The 21,471-nt window shown below is 48.0% G+C and overlaps 1 protein-coding gene and 1 long non-coding RNA gene across 3 annotated transcripts in view; one reads left to right on the top strand and one right to left on the bottom strand.

Moving 5' to 3' along the window:
* LOC101061727 (IQCJ-SCHIP1 readthrough transcript protein-like) overlaps positions 1 to 21,471 on the top strand; it is a 114,217-nt gene that overhangs the window by 78,821 nt on the left and 13,925 nt on the right. For both annotated transcript variants that reach the window (XM_029843768.1, XM_029843769.1), the window contains exon 9: positions 11,945 to 12,727. In XM_029843768.1, the coding sequence (XP_029699628.1) occupies positions 11,945 to 12,727 (783 nt within the window). The remainder of the gene's footprint in view (positions 1 to 11,944; positions 12,728 to 21,471) is intronic.
* LOC115251445 (uncharacterized) lies at positions 14,912 to 16,880 on the bottom strand. Its single transcript, XR_003890002.1, has 3 exons — positions 16,559 to 16,880; positions 15,480 to 15,642; positions 14,912 to 15,314 (listed from the first exon to the last, which is right to left on the bottom strand). It is a non-coding gene; the product is annotated as an uncharacterized lncRNA (long non-coding RNA).

The following is a 21,471-nucleotide window of genomic DNA, read 5'->3' as shown; positions in this document are numbered from 1 at the left end:
ATCGAGGCCTAGTCGAGTTCTTATCATCAATATTAAACACACTCATGCTGCAGTGAACCCACGTCGCGTTTGCCACACCCAGCACCCCCCCCCCCCCCCAGCAGGAGCACGAAATGATGTCAGGGGTGCTGTTTGTTTCAATATCCTGTGTGCTGTTGCCAACGGGACACACACACACACCTAGAGAAACACACACACATCCCACAGGGAAGACTAGATTAATACACAGAGATGAGAACTGCTCAATCACTATGGTTACACAGATGGGCCCCAGAGAGACCAGGAAGAGAACACACACACACATACACACTCTTGGAGCAGAGGCAAATGTTTGTTGTCTCAACTGTTTTTCCCCCTCAGAATTTATGAATGAGAGTCTTAGTTGGGATTTTTAGGCGATAGACCACAGACTTTAACATCAGATTTAAGATAAATCCTAAACAAGAAGATTAGTGTCAACGATGATTCATCGTGTCTGATCAATTTTCAATGTTTCAGCCATTTTGGGGGGATTTTCTGCTTCTGAACGACATCGTGACAGCGCGTCACTCAGACGTCTTTTCTTTTTGCGCCATAAAAGTTTCCATTTTCCTTTGGGGGGGGGTATTTCCATAGAGAGCATTGAAGTGGGCAACATAGCTTGGATGTCCTCCACATCAAGGGAAGGAGGACTGATAGAACTTTTCCTTTCCTGTCTATATTTTCCCTCTGAAGGGTTAAATCCCACGACCTCTCACTTCAGATCCCTCGTCTCTTCCTCCACTTCTCTTGTCCTTCCATTCTGCTCTCCTCTCCATCTTCCCGGCCCCGGATGGTCCCTAAGGGGACACACTTTGTCACCCGTCCTGTCTGAGGGGTTCTATATTCTGTCAGCCCGGCAGTCTGTTGTCCCCTGGGGGGGTTCGGGGTGCCACAGGAGGCTGGGAGAGGAGAGACACATATGCTGTATGCCTCAGGAGGGAACTGGAAGAGAGTTGGGGATAAGGCGTGTGTCCGTGCACACACGTAAAGTGCACGCATATCAAGAGAAATGCTGTTTCCAGGTCTGCATAGTTGCAAATCTCACTGTGGGAGGTCATCCAGAACTATTGGGCTGAGCTCGCCGTTTAACCCGACCCACGTCGGATTCTTCCCAGCATGGATCTGATCCTGAAATAACCAGCTGCTCTGGTTAGCGAGCTGCAGATACACCTGCTTTCCTGTAATCCTGAATCAGTATGAGCCACCTTGCAGGTCCTGAGGTCTCCTCCCCGAGGCCCTCGCTAACAAACCACCATGAAAATGCACGAGGACACGGAGTTCTCATTCATCTCAGTTGAGTTAAAGGCTTTTTATTGGCCCGTCCTCACATGAGACTACCTGTGCACGTGTAATTGGATGGAAAAGTTAATTGACTTAGAAAATAATGCTGATCCATCGATGCACAGTTACAGATCTCAGGGGTGGAAACATGCTCCAGAGTAGAAAAGTAGAGAAAGAAATAAGAGAAAGAGCCAAAGGTTAAGGTGAGCAGCATCATTATCTTGAGAGTGGAAATCACAGCACAGATTCCCTGATTTCTGGTAAATAAATCAATATACCAGTGAAGCCGTGGTGGGAGATTACATTTAATCTGGTTCGGCAACCAGATTGTTTACAATTATCAGCCTTTACACTTAAATGGGAAACAGTTAAAGTTCACTAATTTGCAACAAGGTTCAGAACCAAAATCTGAGATAAATCTGCACATTTATGAAGCTGTGCGAAGCCAACTGGGGTAAAATGATGGTTTACGGATTGCACATGTCCACATATGCTGCGCTTCCCTATTTCCTCTAATTACCCATCTGTCCATCCATCCCCACATCCTTCTTCTTTTCATCCACCACTGCACCCACCCACTGTTACAAAACTCTTCTTTTGGCGTCGTAATAGCGCCCCGCAGCAGACGGACACTGGGGAGCGACATGTGACGGGGCGGAGCTACGGGACAAAGTCACCCATGCGCAAAACTAACCTGCCTCCGAGTTTGTCTCAGAACAGGAAATGTAGATGGAGGTGATGTAAATGAGCTCGGCGTTTTAAGCATCGCTGCACTTTTTCTTTCTCGCCACAAGATTTCACATCCAGTGCTGTCTAAGCTGTTTTAGACGTGTGTGTGTGTGTGTGTGTGTGTGTGTGTGTGTGTGTGGAGACTGACTCTCACACTAGTAGTGTCAGTATGATTTTCCTGCATCCACAGCTGTGCACACCTGTGTGTGTGTGTGTGTGTGTTTGTGTGTTTGCACGTTGATGTTATTAGTGTTTGCACTCCTCTGCGGATTTATCATTAATGCGAGTCTTTGTCCGCCGACTGGTGCAGAAACGGGAAAGTCAGCTGCCCCGAATCAGATCACAGCAGCAATAATTCTCACCATTTGTGAATTTAATGTCTAATATATATCAAGGTTTAATATCTAGCATGTTTTTGCACAAAAACACAACATTGCACCCAATGATGTGAACACACACATCAACTGTGCTAATCAGGTAGGACAGGTTGCATCTGTGTGACCCAGTTGGATTCATTTAGCTGGAAAATCAGAATAAATGGTAATTTACTGATACCTAACAAAGGTGGAGAATTTCTTTAAATGGTCACAATTTAAGTTAGATCAACACTTGTTTGCTCAGTCTTATCAAATAGGCTGTGCCTTGTGCTAGAATATGTTATTGAAATGTGTCACTAAACCACAATTGTGTAAAAGTAAAAGTCCATGATTTATGTGCTATCATGCTAATATGCTAATCTTTAGCTCGATGGCTCCATGCCGCTGGTGGGAGGCCATCAATTTGGAAGACAGTGATTACTCTTTTCACCTGACTGTTGCAATTAGTATTCAGCTCCAGTGTCCCTGGATATGAACCTGAATGCATCAGAGCCGTCTGGAATGCATTTCTGCTGCAACAAGCTAGCGTTTCCTCATTTTGGGGATTTAGCCCCGGTGCTGTCGATTCCTCTGTAGGGGCAGGAAGTCCCCTGTTAGAAGTCACCTGCTTATCATCGAGTTTTTCAGCTCGCAGACGGAGAGGAGAGCAGAGATCATTAGTTATGGCCAACACATCGGGAGCAGGAAGGGGATAATGGTGTAATGGCAGTGGCGGCAAGCGAGGAGCTGGGACAGCTGTGGAGCAGTCGGGGTAAAAATGGAGACGGACTGGATGTGGCGTAAGGATCTGTCTGTAGCCTCGCACTGCTGCCAGCTTAGCGATAACATGCATGAATAGACCCTAGGTGGAGGAAGATGGCAGGATGGGGGAAAAAAGCAGAGCAGAATTGACAGTTTGAAAGGAGCAAAGTGGTCTGAAAGCCTCCCACGTCCACACCCCCACCCCCCACCCCCGACTCCACCGCCGCCCTTGCCGGCTGAGGATGTTAGTGTCCATTAAACACGCTGCATGTTTACATAAATGCACCGCAACTTCCTGCTGTTTTTACCTCCGTCCTCACCTGCCTGTGACATCCACGCGCTGTAATTCAGCTAATTTGCCGCTGAACAAGTGGTGCTTTCAAACGGAATGCTCGGTTTTAAGGGATTTATCCTCCGTTCCGGTCACACTGAACAGGATGTGCTCTCACTGGGAGTAGCCTCTCCCCTGATTTAAAGTCATCTGGATCTATTTAAGTGCTGCAAAATGGGAAAGTGTTTGCATTAGCTGCAGCACAAAGCTGCAAAGTCATACGTGCACTTGAACCCGGACGTGCGCGTGTTTTATCAGCTGTCCCTGCGTGTAACCGTGCGGGGCCTTTGCATGAGTCAGCAATATTGCCAAGTCCATTTGCTTCCTGATTCTGTCTGTCAGGTTAGCTCTCTCAACATTCTGCTAATGATCCCCCCCCCCACACACACACACACACACACCTTTCCCGCCTGCGGGCTCGGTGCCCTCGCGGCAGACATTGCATTTCTGCGTCAGAAATGCGCATATATCCTGGAGGAGAGCGGGACGCTGTGGAATACTGACGAGGAGAAATGGAGCACAGGGCCGGTGAAGATGTGGAGAGGGTTTCTTTGAGACGCTCCGATGAAGGAGGGGTGGATGAAAGGGCGAGTAGTCATCGCGAGGAAGGCGATAATGGCTCCTCCAGGTGTGCTCCGCGCCCAGAATGGCAGAGGTGACATTTTCCCTTTTAAGTTCCACCGGCTTTTGGGAGCATGTCTGACAGGCCATTCTTTTCTGAAACAGATGCCGGTTACTTTTATGGCTTCTTAATGGTTCAGCCCGGATCCCCGGTTTGTGTGTTGTGGCCTCGGAGAAGCGAAAGTGTCAAAAGCATCGGAGCGTTTGAAAGTTCTCTCCACGCGGCATTCAGCGATCTTCTTTTCTTCTTTTTAAAATAGCAAACCAGCCCTGTATCACCTGTGCTACCCCCCAAATTAGCATGCTTCACCACCCCCACGTAGCCAGCGCTGGCGGGCCCACCTGGTTGGCAGTCTCCATGGAATGGATTCATTATCAAATGACAGATGTTAATTGCAGAAACTATCATTTCACACAAACTCTGGCCGTTTATTACCTCGTTCTTCTATTATCGGAGCTCTGCGGTCACGGATTAGCTCTAATCATCACTGCTGTCTTTCATAATCCGCATGAAAGGAAGACAATTATCATTTTAAATGTTATAATCTGATCTTTTTTGCTAATCTCTGTCTTGTATCTTTCCATTATTTGCATTTCTAATATGTCATAAGTAAATTCTACCTGCTTGGGGTCATTTTTTACATTCATTCAGTGACAACTGTAGCAGATAATGAATACTGGTGAGTCTCCTCATTTTATTCTGCTTTCAAAGGCGTTGGATTAAGCTAGATATGCTAGTTGTTGCGCTGGTGTTTCTGTGGCACCTGAGTTCTGAGGGTGACACAGAGAAGCGCCACTCGCTGCTTCATGCCTGCGCATAAAGCACAGCCTCTCCATTCGATTGCACCTCTTCCTCAAATGTTATCCTCTCCTCCCACTCCTCGTCCTGTAATTTGCTTCTTAAATCAGCCCGGCCGCCTACTCTACCGCTTTCTTTTTTTTTGTTTGATTTTTTTTTAAAGAGAGAAGGTGAAAAATAGCAGGTGCCAGGGCTGAACAAAACACCAGAGGAGTGGTCCAATTTAGAGTGGGCAGTAAATTGCATGGACATCTGTGCACGGTGAAGGCTTGGAGTGGAGCAGAGAGCAGGATGGCTGTGTAGACTTGCCCGTCTGTGGCGCTGGCGAGGCCGTGGCGGATGCCAGGCAGGCAGCAGTACGTCTCTGGACTGGGCCCTGATCCTCTCCACACATGCAGGAGGCTTCATGTGCAGTTTCTTGACCAGAGTTTTGTCCTCCTTTCTAAGGTCCTTGAAAACTTGTCAGTATTTTAGTGTTTTTTTATTTATTTCATAATCCAACAATATGATGAACTTTGTATCTGGCAGCAGGAATCAGGGGGACAACAGGAAGATCTTATTACACAAGAGCAGCTGATACCACCAGGAAAGAGAGAATAATCTTAAGAATGTTAGTCTTTCCTCAAGGACATGTGAGAGTTCTTGAATGGGCTTATGAATATCATCATAAGCAAATTACAAATTAAAATCTAGTATTGTTACTAAACTTGTAACTAGAATTAAACCAAGATTTAGCCAAAACATTACAAACAACTGTGTTTTTCAGAGTGGATTTGATTAATTAGCATCTGCATCTCACTGTTTCTACGTATAATTCCAAACGTTACGTGACGCCCCTGCAGCAGTAACAATGGAGTCTTGCATGGATCTTCCTGCAGGCCCGATGGAATCCTCTCCAATTTGGACCAGTTCCACGGATTTTCAAATTTCTCTCCTCCAATTGGCCAAATGTTCCGAATGTTCCACTGCCCCCATTCTAGTCACCCCTCCCCACCCCTGAGGAGTCTGCATCACAATCACGCATCCTCAGCTCGTCCACCATATTTGTTCTGATTCCTGTACGTCGTCCTCTTTGAAGCTATTATTTTAGATTAGCGCCATATCCTGTACATCATAATCATCTTAATAAGGAAATTCAACAAGTTGGCTCCTGATTTGTGTCCTTTTTACATGACTTTCTGAAGACAGTATACGGTATGTGTGAACGCTGCATAAACACATGATAAAATACTCCCACCATTCATTTCACACTTCGTTAGCAAGCGAAATTGTTGCCTCGTATGGACGATCGATATCATAAAACAACAAGATATTAGCAGTTCAATCCCAGACAGGCGCTGGCGTGCAACTGGGTGCAATTTCCAAACCACGATAGCCTTCGCGGCATATGAGCACGCACATCGTTTCACACACGTGCTCATTCGCACGTGCCTGTTGTTGCCTTGGAAATCACGCAGAGGCGCTCAAACCCACACACACACACCTTTGCTCCACATTGCTTTGCTCTCTGATTTGAATGGAGTAAATAATCACCGTTTCAGGGGGTGATTGATGGCTGCTCCCGGTGGTTCGACCACCCTTTCTCTCCGGAACGCCGGGTCAATCGGCACGGTTAAGGCTCTGACCTCTATTGTGGCCGCCTGACGTCTCTATTCATCATGTAGAAGTCTGCATCCTGCCGCCGCTGCTTTGTGTGGCCCAGTTGGACATTAACATCTATTTGTTAGAATATTCCAAACATCTTTCATCCTCTAATTGCGCTGTTCTGATTTGTGATTGATTTGGTACAACATCTCTGCGCCAGAAGTCTGAAAGACCTTTCCTCCATCACTTGTTTTATTTTCAACCATTAATAGACGCTGTCAATATATCAAAAAATATTCCCATAAAAAGTGTCTCCATCTAAGCAATAATTGTTAGCTTGTGCACTTTTAATGAGCTTTGGAGAAAGTTTTTAAAAGCAGCTAAATTGTAATTTGTGTGTCATTAGAATGTATATTAGGATAAAGTAGAAACAGCAGCGATATCCAGGCTCAGCACAGGGCTTAATGGGCTCCAGAGCATCCTCTAGTGGCTCCTGTGATTGGAAATAGCTGGTTTTACAAAATGTGCCACAAAATTGACATGAATATTCAACTGTGATTAAGTTGAATTGATGCTACTAGCTAACCTGATGGTTGAAGCCGCTAGAGTCTGCTTATTTGTGGCTCATATTTATTTATGTTACTATTTTTCAAAAGGAAAGAGATGATTCGGTCTTTTTAATCAGAGGAGGACGTGAAGATACAAGAGCAGATGTTCTGCCTGCTTTTTAACCTCCTTGTTTCCGACGCCTTGTGTTCTGTCTGGTCATTTAGGTCCACTCCGAGGTGAGCTCCCCACACTGGCCCCTGAAGACTGAGTACGGGGGGGGGGGGGGGGGGGGGGGGGGATGCGGGTAGTTAAGCCTCCAAGGTCACTTTTAGTGTCTCTCCGTTAGAGTCAGTGCGTTTCTGACATGGCGGAGGCAGTTTCAATTTCTCACCAACTGTCAACGGCGCCCTGTTTTTAAATGCCTCCGAGACGGATGTGAGCAGAGGAAGATGTTTTCTGGTTTTACGGCGTTATCTGAGGGCTGTTCTTTCTCGCCGTTATCTCCCTGTCAGAGATAGGGTTTAGTGATTCCTGCGGCTGCTGCAGACAGACCCAAACAGGAAGACAGGGATGTAGATCTTGACCTGCTTCTGTCCGTTGGTGATCAGTAAATCCCACAGAACGCCACCTCGATCGTCACCTCTTCTTCAATGAAGCGAGGCAGGAAAAACAGAACGGAACACTTGTTGTCTGGAGGTGGCTAAGGAACTGGCTCAAATTTGGATGTGAGCCTCTTTTCTAACACCGGTGCTTTTGTTAAATAACCGGGATTTTTGGAAAACCTCGGCGCATCTCCACCAAAATGAACCCAACATAAATGAGGGCTTATGTGGAATCACTGATTGGTGGAACATGCAGCATTTATTACGCTTCACTTTAACTGCATTAGGCCCAACCTGGAAAAAATGAAATAAAGGGGGGGAAGGTCACATCATTATGAGAAAAAGCATTTTTCACAAATTCTCTCAAAGGTTGAAAGCTCGGGAAGTCATAGTGGGCAATTGCTGGTCTTCTGGCTTTAAAAATAAGGGAATTTGAATGTCTTTGCTTTCTTGTGATATTTTGCCTTTTTTCTTATAACATTACGACTTTATTCTCAAAATTTCTGTTTCATTTTTTTTTAGATGTGGGCCTGAATATGACAATATTTGTGTTTTGACCATTTGGAAAAGAGAGAAAATAAGAGAAGCTATCTGAAGTGAATGGACAATGATGTCCTGGTTCCTTGGACCATATTGGTGTGGCAACAAACTGAACAGGCCCTCAAAACAAGAGCAAGAGGTGATAATAACAGGTGGAACCCTCGCTGAGACCCTCAATAGATCCCTCCTCCAGTCAAGCTCGGCTGCCTGGAATCGGAAGGTACTACTTTCTCACATGGATGAATCCAGTGGGATTCAACTCCAATCAATGTAATCGGTGAGGAGAGATGGTACCCATCCTCCATTCATCTACAAGCTACGCGGCACCCAGCGAGGCGTGCAGAATGATGCGGAGGTCGTCACAACATCCCTGTAATCACGACGCTTGTTATTCAAATGTCACTCCAGCTCAGTTAACTTTTAACATAATCCGCCTCTCAAAATGCCTAAACTGCCAGCTGTTGCAACGCGAAGCTATCTCGCCACATCGTGGCTGCCATCTGTTTTCGCTAAACGGCATTAAACAAAATTGAGACGGAAATATAGTCAAATCAAACGTCTGTTTACATGATGTTGACAAGAATTGTTGATGAGGGTTGCGAGCATTTCGGGGTTACTGAGGTTACCGCTTAGATAACAATCGTGGGCAGATTGGGCACTCTAATAATGGGCTGTTGAGCGAGTGTGTGCCAGAGGTCACCCTGCTCAGTTTGGGGTTGCTCACCCTTAAGATCTGATTGGCCGCCTAATGATGTGCCAGTTCAGGGGAAGGTGGGACCTTACGTCTGCCGAATTGCTCCCATTCACACCGTTCACACAAGTGTCAAACTGCACCTACACTAAAAGCTCACTCAGCTGTGAATTCAACGAGAAAAATAGAACATTATTCAGATTATATCAGCACAGACCGGCAAGAGGTCCCAGCTCAGAGATCTATTTTCAGTGTTTGGACACTTGCTTCCATATCGGCCATCCAAATTAGCCAGTCTGACTTTAACAAAGTTTGTCTTTTTGCTAAATTTTAAATTAAAGGTTCTTGAGAACACCCAGGTTATTTTTAATAATTCACCCAGTTCTCTCTCCCTCTCCCCCCCCGCGCTCTCTCTCTCTCTCTCTCCATCCTCCACTCTCTTCCTGACGCTTTGCAAGGTCAGTGGGTGCAGAAGGGTGGGCTTTAGTTGTGTGTTCTGTCGTCGTCGCTTTCAGAGCTGCGCGCTGCACTAGAGGATGAGGCCGGCCGCCGTGCGCGCAGGGAGCCGCCACACTCGCTGAATGTGCGCCAGGCAGCGCGTAGCGCGCCCGCTTCCGAACGCCGCTCCTCGGTAACACCAGAGCGATAGGACCCGGCCGTCGGGGGCGCTGGGGCTCCGCACAGGCGCGTCAGTGGAAGAGGACGCACTTTTCCAGACTCGATTTATTTACCCGCTGACGGAGGACAGCGAGAGACCGAACTGCTGGTTGGCTCATCCTCGCATCGAGGCAGAGGAGCGGCGCAGGTCTGACGGGATTGTGAGACGTCTGCTCCTTTTCTCCCCCCCCTCTCTATTCATCGCTGGACAGTCCACATCACGATGACTGGACTGAATTATCCACCGGCACTCTGTCATTTCTCCTTAGTCAACCCTTCCGTCACCGCCACCCACACCTTAAAATAAAGCTGCCGGGGAACAGACCAGCACCGCCGGCGTCCTCCAGCTGGGATTTACACTTTACAATGTCTTGACTCTTCCTGACGCGACTTGGAAGCTACAACCATGATGACAGTGAGTACGGGTTTCGCTCAAACGGCGCCGACTCATTCTTCTTCAGCTCCACCAAAGCGAGCAAAGATAATTTAGGTTAATAATAACAGGTCCGTCTGGGGCTTTGTGGCTTCATTTGCCTCCGCGCTCCCCTGACAGCGGGATGCTGGGCGTTTCTGGTTGCCGGGGTTTTCAGGTTCCTCCTGGGAGTTTTGGAGAACATTACATCATATGACAGATTAAAGGAACCCTTTCATATTATCAGCACCCAGTCTTAAATGTCACCCGCTGCCCAAATCGGGCTGCCAGATCGGATCACGCAACTGTCACGCATGCAGAAGTGGAGTGCGCTCGATGCGGGCTCAGACTGGGCGTGTGCGATCGCGCACATAACCATTGCAAGCAGAGTTAGATATGGGTGAGGGGTGGGGATAAGGGGTCTTTGACATAGATAAAAACATCCTCCCGCCCGACTAACCCCAAACACCCGGCCGGCTGCGGGGTGGGGATCGGCGCAGCTGTCAATTTGCATGTATTCTTGTGATCCAGTCCCCCCGGTGTGCCTGCGCTTCGGTTAATCCCACAGCGGATCAGCTCTCCAGCTCCAGTCTAGCGTCGCCTCTCTTCCCCCACTCTCCCTCTCCCTCTCCGGCAGTGAAACACTTAACATGATTGCATTTTTTTAATGTGTCCATGTATCTCGGATAGCAGCGCGGAGGCTGACGAAGCCGGCCCGATATTTGGAAACGAGATCGCGGCACTTGGTGCTTTTACTACGTCAGACGGGGAAATCCAGCCGGATCCTCCGTGAATTTATTTCAACCAGTTAGGGGCGACGAAGCCGGGATGACGGGCTGGCTCGCAGCTCCGCCACAGGGACTGGTGTTCGCGCAGTGATCGGGGCGCGTTTGATGAGCACGGCGGTAAGAACGTCTACCGCTTCCTTGGATACATTAACGCACATTTCCAGTAAACCCAACCAGGTATTTGCGGCGCGCTCCCTTTGCAGGCTGCCGTAATTATGGCCGGGATCTTGCGCTGTAAAACACCGGCGCTCTCAGCGATTTTCCAGCATTAGGCCATAAGTAGGCTGGTAATGCTTCGTGCGCGCCCTTAAGCTCTCTCACACTTCGCATGGAAGCCTTTAGGAACTCCTGGTGTTGAGCCAGGACCTCGGGATTGAGGGTAAACACACAAACAGCAGGATAATCCACAATTTATTCTGGCATTGACGTAACTGATCAAGAAAGTAATAGTCGGGACAGCCTAAAAGCTAATGGTATTTATATCTTTCAACATGAATCACATGATGACGGGCTGATGACTTGCTAACAATACAAGTCCTCATCCTCCTGTGTCTACGCAGTGCAACAACAGTGTTTGGAACCAGTATCCAGGATGCTGAGTCATACTGGTGTGCACAGGTGTGGTCCAGTAGCCTTGCCTCATGCTTGTTATTGCAAGTTTATATTTCATTTCCAGCTTGTGTTGGCTGTGTGGACCCTCATGCATCTCAGTGGAGGAATAAACGTAATGATTCCAGAGGAGAGTGTTTCCATTCAGGTGTGGATTTGTTGACCGTCGTCAACAATGTGAATACTTTCACGAAGCGTGAACTGATCCGTCAGGTACAATGGGGCCCTTGTGGCAGTTAAGGTTGGGTTCATTTATACATGTCGCAGCTAGAGCGATGTGTATTCACGTGCCGGAGTTGCTCAACTCGGTTTCTCATTGATTGGCTGTGCAGAAGCGATGGGAAACCCAAACCCTGCACCCTCTAACTCTGTAACTGTAACCCTGTAAGAGACCGTGGACCCGAAGTCTAAAACTCTGAATCTGTATCTATAATAATCCTGTGGTCTAAAAAAGTTCCTTTGGGACAGGAAGTGCACTGGCTTCACTAATCTAGGTCTACACGCTTCCTTAAATTGTCTTTCATTTTCCTTCTCTACATCCTTCTTGCTTCTGTTTTGCTGGTCTGTGTATTTCTCCACTTCACACCCCCCCTCTCTCCTTTCTTGTTCCAGGATTACCGGGAGGATGGCATGGACCTGGGGAGCGATGCATCCAGTCGCTCCAGCTCGGAGTCCAACTCCAACAAGGTTACCCCTTGTTCCCCATCTCTTGACCTTGCCGCTTTGGAAGTCTACAAATCCTCCCCATCTCTAGACCTGGTCACCTTAGAGGACTACGAGGAGGATGAGGACTACCAAGAGTACAAGAAGAAGGTGATAGAGGAGTGGGAGAGTGAGTATGGTGAGGACTACACCTCTCCACAACCTCTTCCTGGGGAGGATGGTGGGGGAGGCGTTGGGATCGACAATCCTGAAGAGGGCTACGGGAAGACACTGAGCAGTCGTAGCCTTGCTGAAGAGTTCCAGGAAGTGAAGACTGTCCCAACCCTCCCAGCCTCCAGAGGAAGCACTGCCACCTCGGTGGAGGTTGCACCAGAGGAACTGAAACAGAACGGCAATCTGATTTTGCCTGGGACCAACCGACTCCACTCGCCAGGTACGCTGCAGGAGGGCACAGGGACCCACAGGCCCAGCAACCGCAGTTACAGCCGAGGCAGAGGTGGTCGCAGCTTCGGCACCAGTGGAGGCGGAGGAGGTGATGGAGGGAGCAGTGGAGGGACCGGGGGAAGGATTGGGGGATACAGGGAGGAGGAGTGCGTAGAGGAGGAGCCTCTGCCCACCATGGACTGGGCAGCCCTGGAGAGACACCTGGCTGGGCTACAGTGCAGAGAGCGGGAGAACCAGAACCTCAACCAGAACCAGAATCACAACATGGGCAAGAACCACTATACTTCGGTGAGTTTCCGCCTTTTCAGAGTGTATTTGCGTGTTCCTTCTCCCTCAATGAAAAGCTCTTTGGGCAGTAATAAACCAGCTGTTATCTGTGTCAGATGGACCTTGGAAACCCGAGGTTAGGTTAGCTGGAATAAGAAAGAGGGATTAGTTGGTTAATGTGGCGCTAAGCTATGTGGCCATTATGGCCAATGTCCGGCCAACAGAGGTGCACTGCTTCAGAAAATACCCATGAGGAAACCAGACATAGGCACTTTCAGAAATCAGAAAAATCACTGAAAACAGAAGTAACGAAGGAATAATTTCTTGGATGTTTTTCAGCATCATTTGTATTCACTTGTCTGTAAGTTCAATATTGTTGACATGCGCTGTTCAACCAGTAGAGGGCAGTGCTGCATAGACAGAAGTCTCTTCTTTGGCCTTTACCTTCACTCAGTGATAAATTTAGGATTAACCCCCAATCTTATAACGTCAATCAGTTTAAATAATATGAATAGTTGGTCTTTAAATGCACAAAGGGTTTTTTTGCAGTTCATGTGTCACTAAGGACAACGTGTACCAACACCACCGTCTTCCTTCGGTATGCGAGCACCAAGACCTTTTCCTCAGTGCACACAGACAATGGCTGCAGCCAGGGCCATTGTGAGTTTGTTGTGTGCGTTGTGTGCTTTTGTTTGTGTGTCCCGGAGGCCCCCTCCGTCTCCCTGAGGCATGTCAGGAATGCGGCAGGAGAGGCGGAGGGGGATAAGCGGGAAGGAAAGTGAGCGGAAAGGACAGGGGAGACGGTATCTTTCAGCTCAGGGGCCACATGGCTCATGGGTGTCAGTGTTCATTACCTGCTGACTCCATGCCACAGTTCATTTTATTCCCTCGGTCTCTCTCTGTGTCTCTCGGTCTCTCTCTCTGCCCCCTACCCATCCCCAGGCAGTGGGCTGTGTTATAATTGACCTGGGTGGAGGAAACTCTCTAGAAAGGGTCCCTCTGTCATCTGCACACACAATTCCACACACAGACACACACATGCTCTGCACCATTATACAGTCCTGTCTGGTCTCTGCTGGTGTCTCCCTCCTGAGAGCATGTAAGTCCTCTGCTGGTGTCGTTTTTCCCTCCTGCCCTGAGCTTTGTGCTGAGCTTCCGATTTTGATGTTCAGACAAAGATAAGAAATTGGAATTAGCTGTGTAATCCCACTTTAGCTGCAAGCAGAAGATAGCAAAACAAAAAAAAAATACAGAAGCTCATATCCTCAACAATCCCACTCCCATAGGCTTTAAAAACGTAGCATGGTTCCTATCAGCATAATTGAGCCTTTATAGTCCTGTTTAAGCTTTAATCACGGAACTAGAACAGCTGCAGTAAAGATATTTGTTGTATTTCCCCATCCAAGGGCATCTCAGGACTTTAATCTCAGTATTCCAGAATTAAGCCGCTGCGGGGAAAAAAAGAGTCAGGTCCTTTTAAAATGTTAAATATTTAGTCATGCACTCAGGCAGGACCCACCAGTGAGTGTGCTGGTGTGTGGAAGGGTCTGTCTGTCTGGGATGTTTGCTGCGTTCCGGAGGGACTGAGATATTCACGCTTCAGCAGAGCTTCAAAAGCATCTGTGCTTCCAGAAAGACAGAACACATCGAAGCTCAGAGCGAATAATCTGCTGGCGGTCGCCAGGCGCCTGGGGACCGGTCGTGCCGCCCTCATGGCAGGAGGGACGCGGCATACAAACGGCTGCCAGGTCCATATGTAGGTGATGTCATCCTCCCAGTCAACAGGTAATCCACCTTCCTCCCGTTACTGCAACACAAAACCAGTAGATTAGGACTGCGCCATAGAACCATATCGGTCAGGGTGTGGCGTCCAGCTGCTGTAATCAGCATCTGCCCGCCAGCTGTCGGGTCAACAGGTTTCCCAGGAATGAGGGCCGCGTTGACCCGTTCCTCATTTGCTCCTAATGAACTCCGGAGCCATGTGGTAGAGAGGGGCCCCGGAGGGACCTGAGGAACACCACCGCTGACCTTTAAATTGCCGGCACACCCCTGAAAAGTCAACAACAACATTTTTCTTCCGATCCAAAGGCAGAGCCGGGTGGTATGGATTAGCTCACCTGATCCCCAAAATAATATGAAACTAATACCTGGAGCGCACACACCCAGAATTAGTCACGTCCTTTAAAAACAGGCCCACCAGCAGGCAGCGATTCAGATTTCCTTTATTTGTCCCACAACGGGGAAATTTATGGCGCAACAGCAGCGAAAACACACAGAGGAAAAGGCATTCAGGATTGCAAGGATAAAAATAGAACAATAAGTAATAATAAATACATAATACAGTACATAAAAAATATATAATAATTCCAGATGTCAGGGCACTGCTGAGACCTGCCGCGCCACAACGAGATCCATCACGCCGCCGAGGCAGCCGCCACACATGCTGACTCACTAATGCCGGCATCTGCTAAACCAATAACATACATATTCATACGCCGCCATACGAGGGGAGGAGAACCCGCTGTGCTCTCTGTCCATGTTTTCCAATCGCAGCGGGGATTCGAGGGCGCTCCAACGTGGTAAAATCACTCTTTGGCTTTGTGTGTAGCTGAGGAAAAAAGTGGAATCATGGGAGATCTTTATTTTGGGAGCCAAATCAGCATTTGAGTCCTTCTTGAATCCGGTTTAAACTTTTTTACCGACGGATGGACGGTGTTATCACATAAACAACATCATGAGATTAAAAATAATGAGGTTTTAAGTGCATATTCACCGAGATGTAACAGATTCCTCATCTGTTTCCAGCCGTAAAGGTCGATGAACTTCTCCTTACAAAGCGCTGCCACGCACACCGTGATATGAGCAGTTGAAAGGCCAAGAGCTGATCCAAATTATAGAAGTAGAGAAGTACTCTGTCCCAGAATAGCACTCAGGGGCTGTAATGGTAGGATAAGGGAAAAAAGAGAGGTTAGCAGAGAGATTTCTCTCGACACTGTGATTATGTACAAGTCCAGCTGTGTGAACTGAGCTGATCCCTCCACAAAAAACCTAACTACTACCTTTTTCTTCTTGTGGGAGAGGAGGAGCAAAGAGATGGAGGAAATAAGGGAAGTTACGGAGGGGCAAACCTGCGAGGGGGACATCGATCACAGGGTGGATTCAAGGAGGGGAGTGGGGGTGAGAGGAGACCAGGAGAGGAGACCAACAAGTGGGAGGAGGCTCCAGAGACGCCGGGGGAGGCGTTCTGCCAGGTGTGGAGAGCACTTTGGCGACTGGTTCAGCCCCTCAGGCTCAGCCGCAGAGGGAGTGTGTACATGCAGCGGTACCGGCTGGAACACGCCCGGCCCTCACAGCTCACACACACACTGGACTCTTTCTGCTTTAGAGTCAAGTGGTATGCACGTTCACACCAGCAGCTCCCAGAGGATAGCTCTTGTTTTTGTTCTCTGATGGTATCCTGACAGTCTGCCACTGTTGGCAGATATATTTTTATCCTCAGTGGAGTATTAACCTCAACCTTGGAGTCCTCACAGCAAGCCGGGCACTTGACTCAGGTAAACCACGCTCGCTGTCTAACGCCTGCATGCCAAACCAAGCCTTTCGAAGCTCCAATTATCTTGTTTGACTTGACGTTCTACGGATGAGCATAGAGAGCAGGTTCATGCCTGTCGGCAGCGTCTGGTTCTCGTCTGGCAAATCAAAGATAACACGAAATATTCGCAGCGCACGCCTTTGATTTAGCCTGTGCGAAACGAGAAAGCGCTGACGGACCTTAAAAACGGACCTCACAGAAATCCCCTCTGTGCTTTAAACAAACGTTTTCCCTTTTAAATCGCCTCTCCTGCCACTCACCGCCAGATTTGCATAGGTCCTGCACGCATTCCCGTGTCTGTGCCGGCCAGAGCTAAACACACCTCATGATGCCAGCAGAAACAGAATAAAGACGGGCAGCAGCTGTTCAAGTTTTCAGTGACCTTGTCAGTGATGGTCTGTTGGCAGAGGAAGAAAAGAGCAGGGTCGGAAAAACACCGGCAGCGACTGCCTTAAATGGGTAAAATTGCTTTTGCGGAGCCGAGCGGGCGGCCATCCCTCCCTCTCGCTCTCTCAGGCGGTGATTCAGCACCATCAGACCAGCCAAATGCGCTTCGGTCCGCTTGGGGTTTGTCGCAAGTTCAGAGGGGGGAGGGGCCCACGGCGGCCTCCGGAGCGGGTCAATCTCTTCTCTGTTGAGTCTGGAGGGGGAACACACCTGCGTGCATGCGCGTTCTTGCACCTGTGCATGTGCTGACATGCATGTTGAGTTTGAAACTGGCTTATCTGGTGTTAAAGTACAGGTCAATCAGCTCAAAAACATGAACCTGAAGTTGTGGTGGAAGGTTACAGAAGCCCAATCACCTGTTTGCGCAACTCTTTGGCCCTATATCGCAATAATATATACGGTTACATTGGCCAGGCATGACTTGAGTCATATCAGCTGGGGTTTATCAGACACAGATACACTCATTGCCTGATTAGCCCCAGCGGTGTGTCAAGATCCAAACAAACACTCCCTCCGCCTGAAGTATCTACGGATGAGGTCGATCCCAGACGAGGCCTCTACGTTATAAAGTCACGTTCTGCTTTTCTTTCTTCTGTTTTCCAACAACCGTCTTGTTCCCTCCTAATTGGCGCCTTCCTCAAGCTGTCAGGAAGCATTACAGCCGCGTGTTCACACAGCCAAAATCCAGCAGGAGATCCCCCCCCCCCATTCCCCCGTCCTCGCTCTCCCTCCCCCCACCTTCAACTTATAAAAACTATCAGAGAGGAGCGGACCGTGAGTGGCAGAGCGTGCTGGGGAGGAAATAAGGATTTACATGGCAGCGGCGAGGAGGCCTCTAATGCTGTAACTTGTGTTAAACTGTGGCATGGGGCACAGTCGCCAAACACACACGCACACACACAGACACGTGCGCTGACTAGACAGAAATAAAAATAAACACAAGGTTTATTGTGAGAAGGAAACTAAATCAGAGCTGGAGGTACAGAAAGTGTTTATGTCCTCAGAGCAGTGAAGAATTCTAAACTATCCATGAGTTCACAAGACACACACATGCACACACACGAGCACTGGCCCCATTTTGAGCTTCTATGTACATCTGCTAATGCAGTGGAGCTGAAATATGAATCGGTAGGCCATAATTACCTCGCTCACGTGTGTGTGTGTGTGTGTGTGTGTACGTGTGCGTGTCGGTTGGCTAGACATTTAGAATAATTTTACATCTGGGTAAATGCTAAGAATACAACCCCACACACACGCCAAGACAGCTACGGAGCATAAAGGGTGATTTAGATTTAAACCACAAACCGTTAGCGTCAGCCTGGAATACACACAGATGACAAATTCTAGGATAAATGAGTTCAAAGCAATGCAATGGCTCCCCTCAAAATAACTGCCAGCTAGCTTTTATTGTCTTCTACATGATTTGTTGCATTTCAGGCCTCGGTGATTACAAGGACAGGAGGTTGACAGCGGCTCTTTGTTCAAGGACAGGAAGTAAATAAAAGCCTGTTGTAGTTTCACAGACACCTGTGACTTCCTGTTGACTGCAGAGCAAAAGAGAGACGCACAGTCGGAGCAGTAATGAAATGTTCCAGACTTTGCATGTCACCCAGATGTCTACGCTTTGATTTGATTTGATTGGATTTTCAGTTAAAACAGCACCTGAAGTAACCGTCTTTCTCAATGCTTAATTTAAGAACCCTGTGTGTCAGCCCGTGCAAACCTCTGAAAACTGTCGACAGTCTCGAATTTAATCGGTCCAGTAAATGTTGGCGGCATCTAGTGGCAAGGCTGGTTATTACACGAGTGTCAGAGATCCTTAAGTGGCAGGAAACAAATTACTTCCAAAAATATTCACGTCAGTGGTTAATGGTGTTGCTGTGTTTAGAAATTAGCATTAGCAATTTTAATGTTTTTTATTTTTGTTCCACTTAAATGATTATAATTTGTCCCTTCTGGGCTACTGTAGAAACGTGACAGTGCAACATTCCAAGGAGGGAGACCCCCAATAAACCTTTTTATATAAATATATTATATTGTTACTATTTGCTTATTATTCACTGTGACTGCGATTTGAAACACTCGCGTCTCCAGACGTATTCTTTTTCAGCAGATGTAAATAGTCGATGTGCAAATTTGTTGACACATTCAAAAATGTGAAACAAATACTAACACAGCCGTGTGGTCACAGCAGGCCTCATTTGGAGCAACCTCCGGCGGCTGATCACAAGACAGAGGACACACACACATACACACACTTTCACTCCATTGCCTTCCACATCACTTCTTCCCTGTCAGAGTCGGCTCATTACTGCCAGGATCTGGCCCTCACGCTGGGCCAACCTGCTTTGCTATGCGGCGCCGCTGAAGTCATCTGTGCCCCCGTCACCCCGCCGAGAACTACAAGACACGGGAGGTGAAAGAGAGGGGAATAGAGAGGGGTGCAGAGGGAGAACCCCCCCCAACACCGTTTGTCAGAGAGACGGAGGAGGCAGTGTAGCATGATGTTTGTTCCGTGACTACGCAGAGCGGGACGGGTCATTAGTTACATCATTTCCATCTTTTTCTCTGTACGCCATTAGCGGAACCACTGTGTTACTGGGGAATTATGATGAGGGGTTCATTATTTCTGTTTACATCTATTAATATCCCCGTGTTGCAGAGTTAAACACACAGTGGCGGGCCAGGATGAGGCTCAGATTGCGAGCTTGTCTGTCTTGTGCACCAGCATAAATTAGTGTGTTTTAGCTTTAAGATCTGTGTATATCAGTACAAAGCCCTTAGATTTGCAGCCGGTGTGTGGGAGGTTGAAATGCAGCCTGTCTGTTGTCTCCAGTAAAGAATCTTTGTCAGAGATCTTCTTTAGACTCCTCGCACCATCACACATCCGACATCATTCAGCACTGCAAATTGCTAACGAGCACGTCATATCCTGCATTAGCTGCTGTTGTCTTTGAGTAAAGCGGTGTTGTCTTCACAGGCACCTGCAGTATGACTCAAACTCTAACCTTTATAGCCACGGGAAGGTCAGCAGGTGGGGGTCGATGGAAAATTGCCACTGCACCGGTAACAGAGGGGGGTTGCCAGGACTGGTTATGTCACTGGAGTTTCACTGGTTGAATGTGCTTATTAGACATTTACAGAATACACTCACAGAGATGGATGCTGCGGGAGGCTGACACATAATTCAGTGGAATTCAGTCCGCGCATGAACATACATGGACGGGACTATAATCAAGTCACAAACTGTAACAGTCGTCAATAGTGAGCTCTTAAAACTCAAAAAAAGCTGGTTTAGCTGCGCTTTTAAAACGTAAATATTCAATCCAGTTAGCATGTTTACTGGCACTTTTAAAGTCCACCTTTAGTTGCACTAATGCAATAATTCACTCACAAAAACCTACTGACCAATTGTCTTGGTTTATTGGCTCTATAGATGTGGTTTTTGTCATGCTTATTCAATATATACTTAAGGAATAACTACATATCCAAATAATCATTGATTCTTCCATAATCCCAAAAGGCTCAGAGGCTCCATTGTTATATCAGATGCTGCTATGTAACACGTTAGCTAATGCCACCCGACAGGGTTTACTGTAAGAAAAACAACCTTAGCGCTGGTTGTGCACGGATAATTAGTGTTCCGGGAGGGCTGCTGTGTCCGTCTGCCTCAGACGGGCAGCACACGGAAGGCCATATCAGAGCCGGTAATGTCCAGGCTTGAGCAGAGGGATCAGAGCAGGGAGCTCATCGATCCACTTCCAGGTCATTACACCCCAGAGTGGTCTTATCGGAGGGAAAAACAGCGTCACCCAACATAGATCAATAACTGGATTGAGAGATTTGGCCCGAGGAGGGGGCAAGATAACAGGAAATGCGTGTAGCTCTCCAAAAAAAGGAGAGGGGGAAGTCTGATGTGAAACAGATGTATGTTTGGCGGTATCATTCCACACATTCTGGTGCAAAGCTGTTCCACCGCTTTAAACTATTTGAGAGGACGGATCTGGGTGATGATCTGCTTGACAAATAGAAAACACGGCCTGAAGAAGTGACTGATAATCGTTGGGGATGGATGTTTAATGTTAAATAGGTTAGTGTAGCAGAATGGATGGAGGAGGAAGAGATTATGCGAGAGGTCAGCCTCGGTGTGGATTATGGGATGGCCATCTGCCACCATCAGATTATAATCCCACCGAGAGACAAATGGAGAATGGAGGCTGCGCGTGCCCTGGCGTGTTTATGCTACAACAGCGGAGGTAAAGATGGCAGATCGGTGAGGGAACGCCGCTCGGTGTCAGCACAGATGGGTGAAAACTGACAGATTATGAAGACAGATGAGGGAGAAAGTTCTCTCTGCTGCGGGAGTCTGGCGTGACTCTACACAAACGACATCCCAGCCCTGACACCAGCCGACCTCGCCCTCCGCACCTCCCTCCCTTTTTCCACCGCACACACTCAGCCAGCAGCAACCCCTCCCTCGTTTCAGGCCATACCAGGCAGAGAAAGGCAAGTGGGAGTGTGTTCTCTGTTTTCCCCTCCCTCCCTCCTCCTCTCTCTCTCTCTCTCTCGTTGATGTTCTCACACTGATCCTCGCTCCCCTCCCCTTTTTTGGGCTTTGGGGAGGCACGATCAGACCCTGCCCTTCTCTCTCAGCAAGCAGACAGTTTTTAAAAACAGAGCTAGACGTGAAGACCGAGCTGTCAGGCGTCGGTTGGGTTTTTTTTGC

The sequence above is a fragment of the Takifugu rubripes genome, chromosome 11 (assembly GCF_901000725.2).
Source record: "Takifugu rubripes chromosome 11, fTakRub1.2, whole genome shotgun sequence".
Lineage (NCBI taxonomy): Eukaryota > Metazoa > Chordata > Actinopteri > Tetraodontiformes > Tetraodontidae > Takifugu > Takifugu rubripes.
The sequence above is the reverse complement of the archived record's forward strand: the minus strand, read 5'-3'. Positions and strand labels throughout refer to the sequence as shown.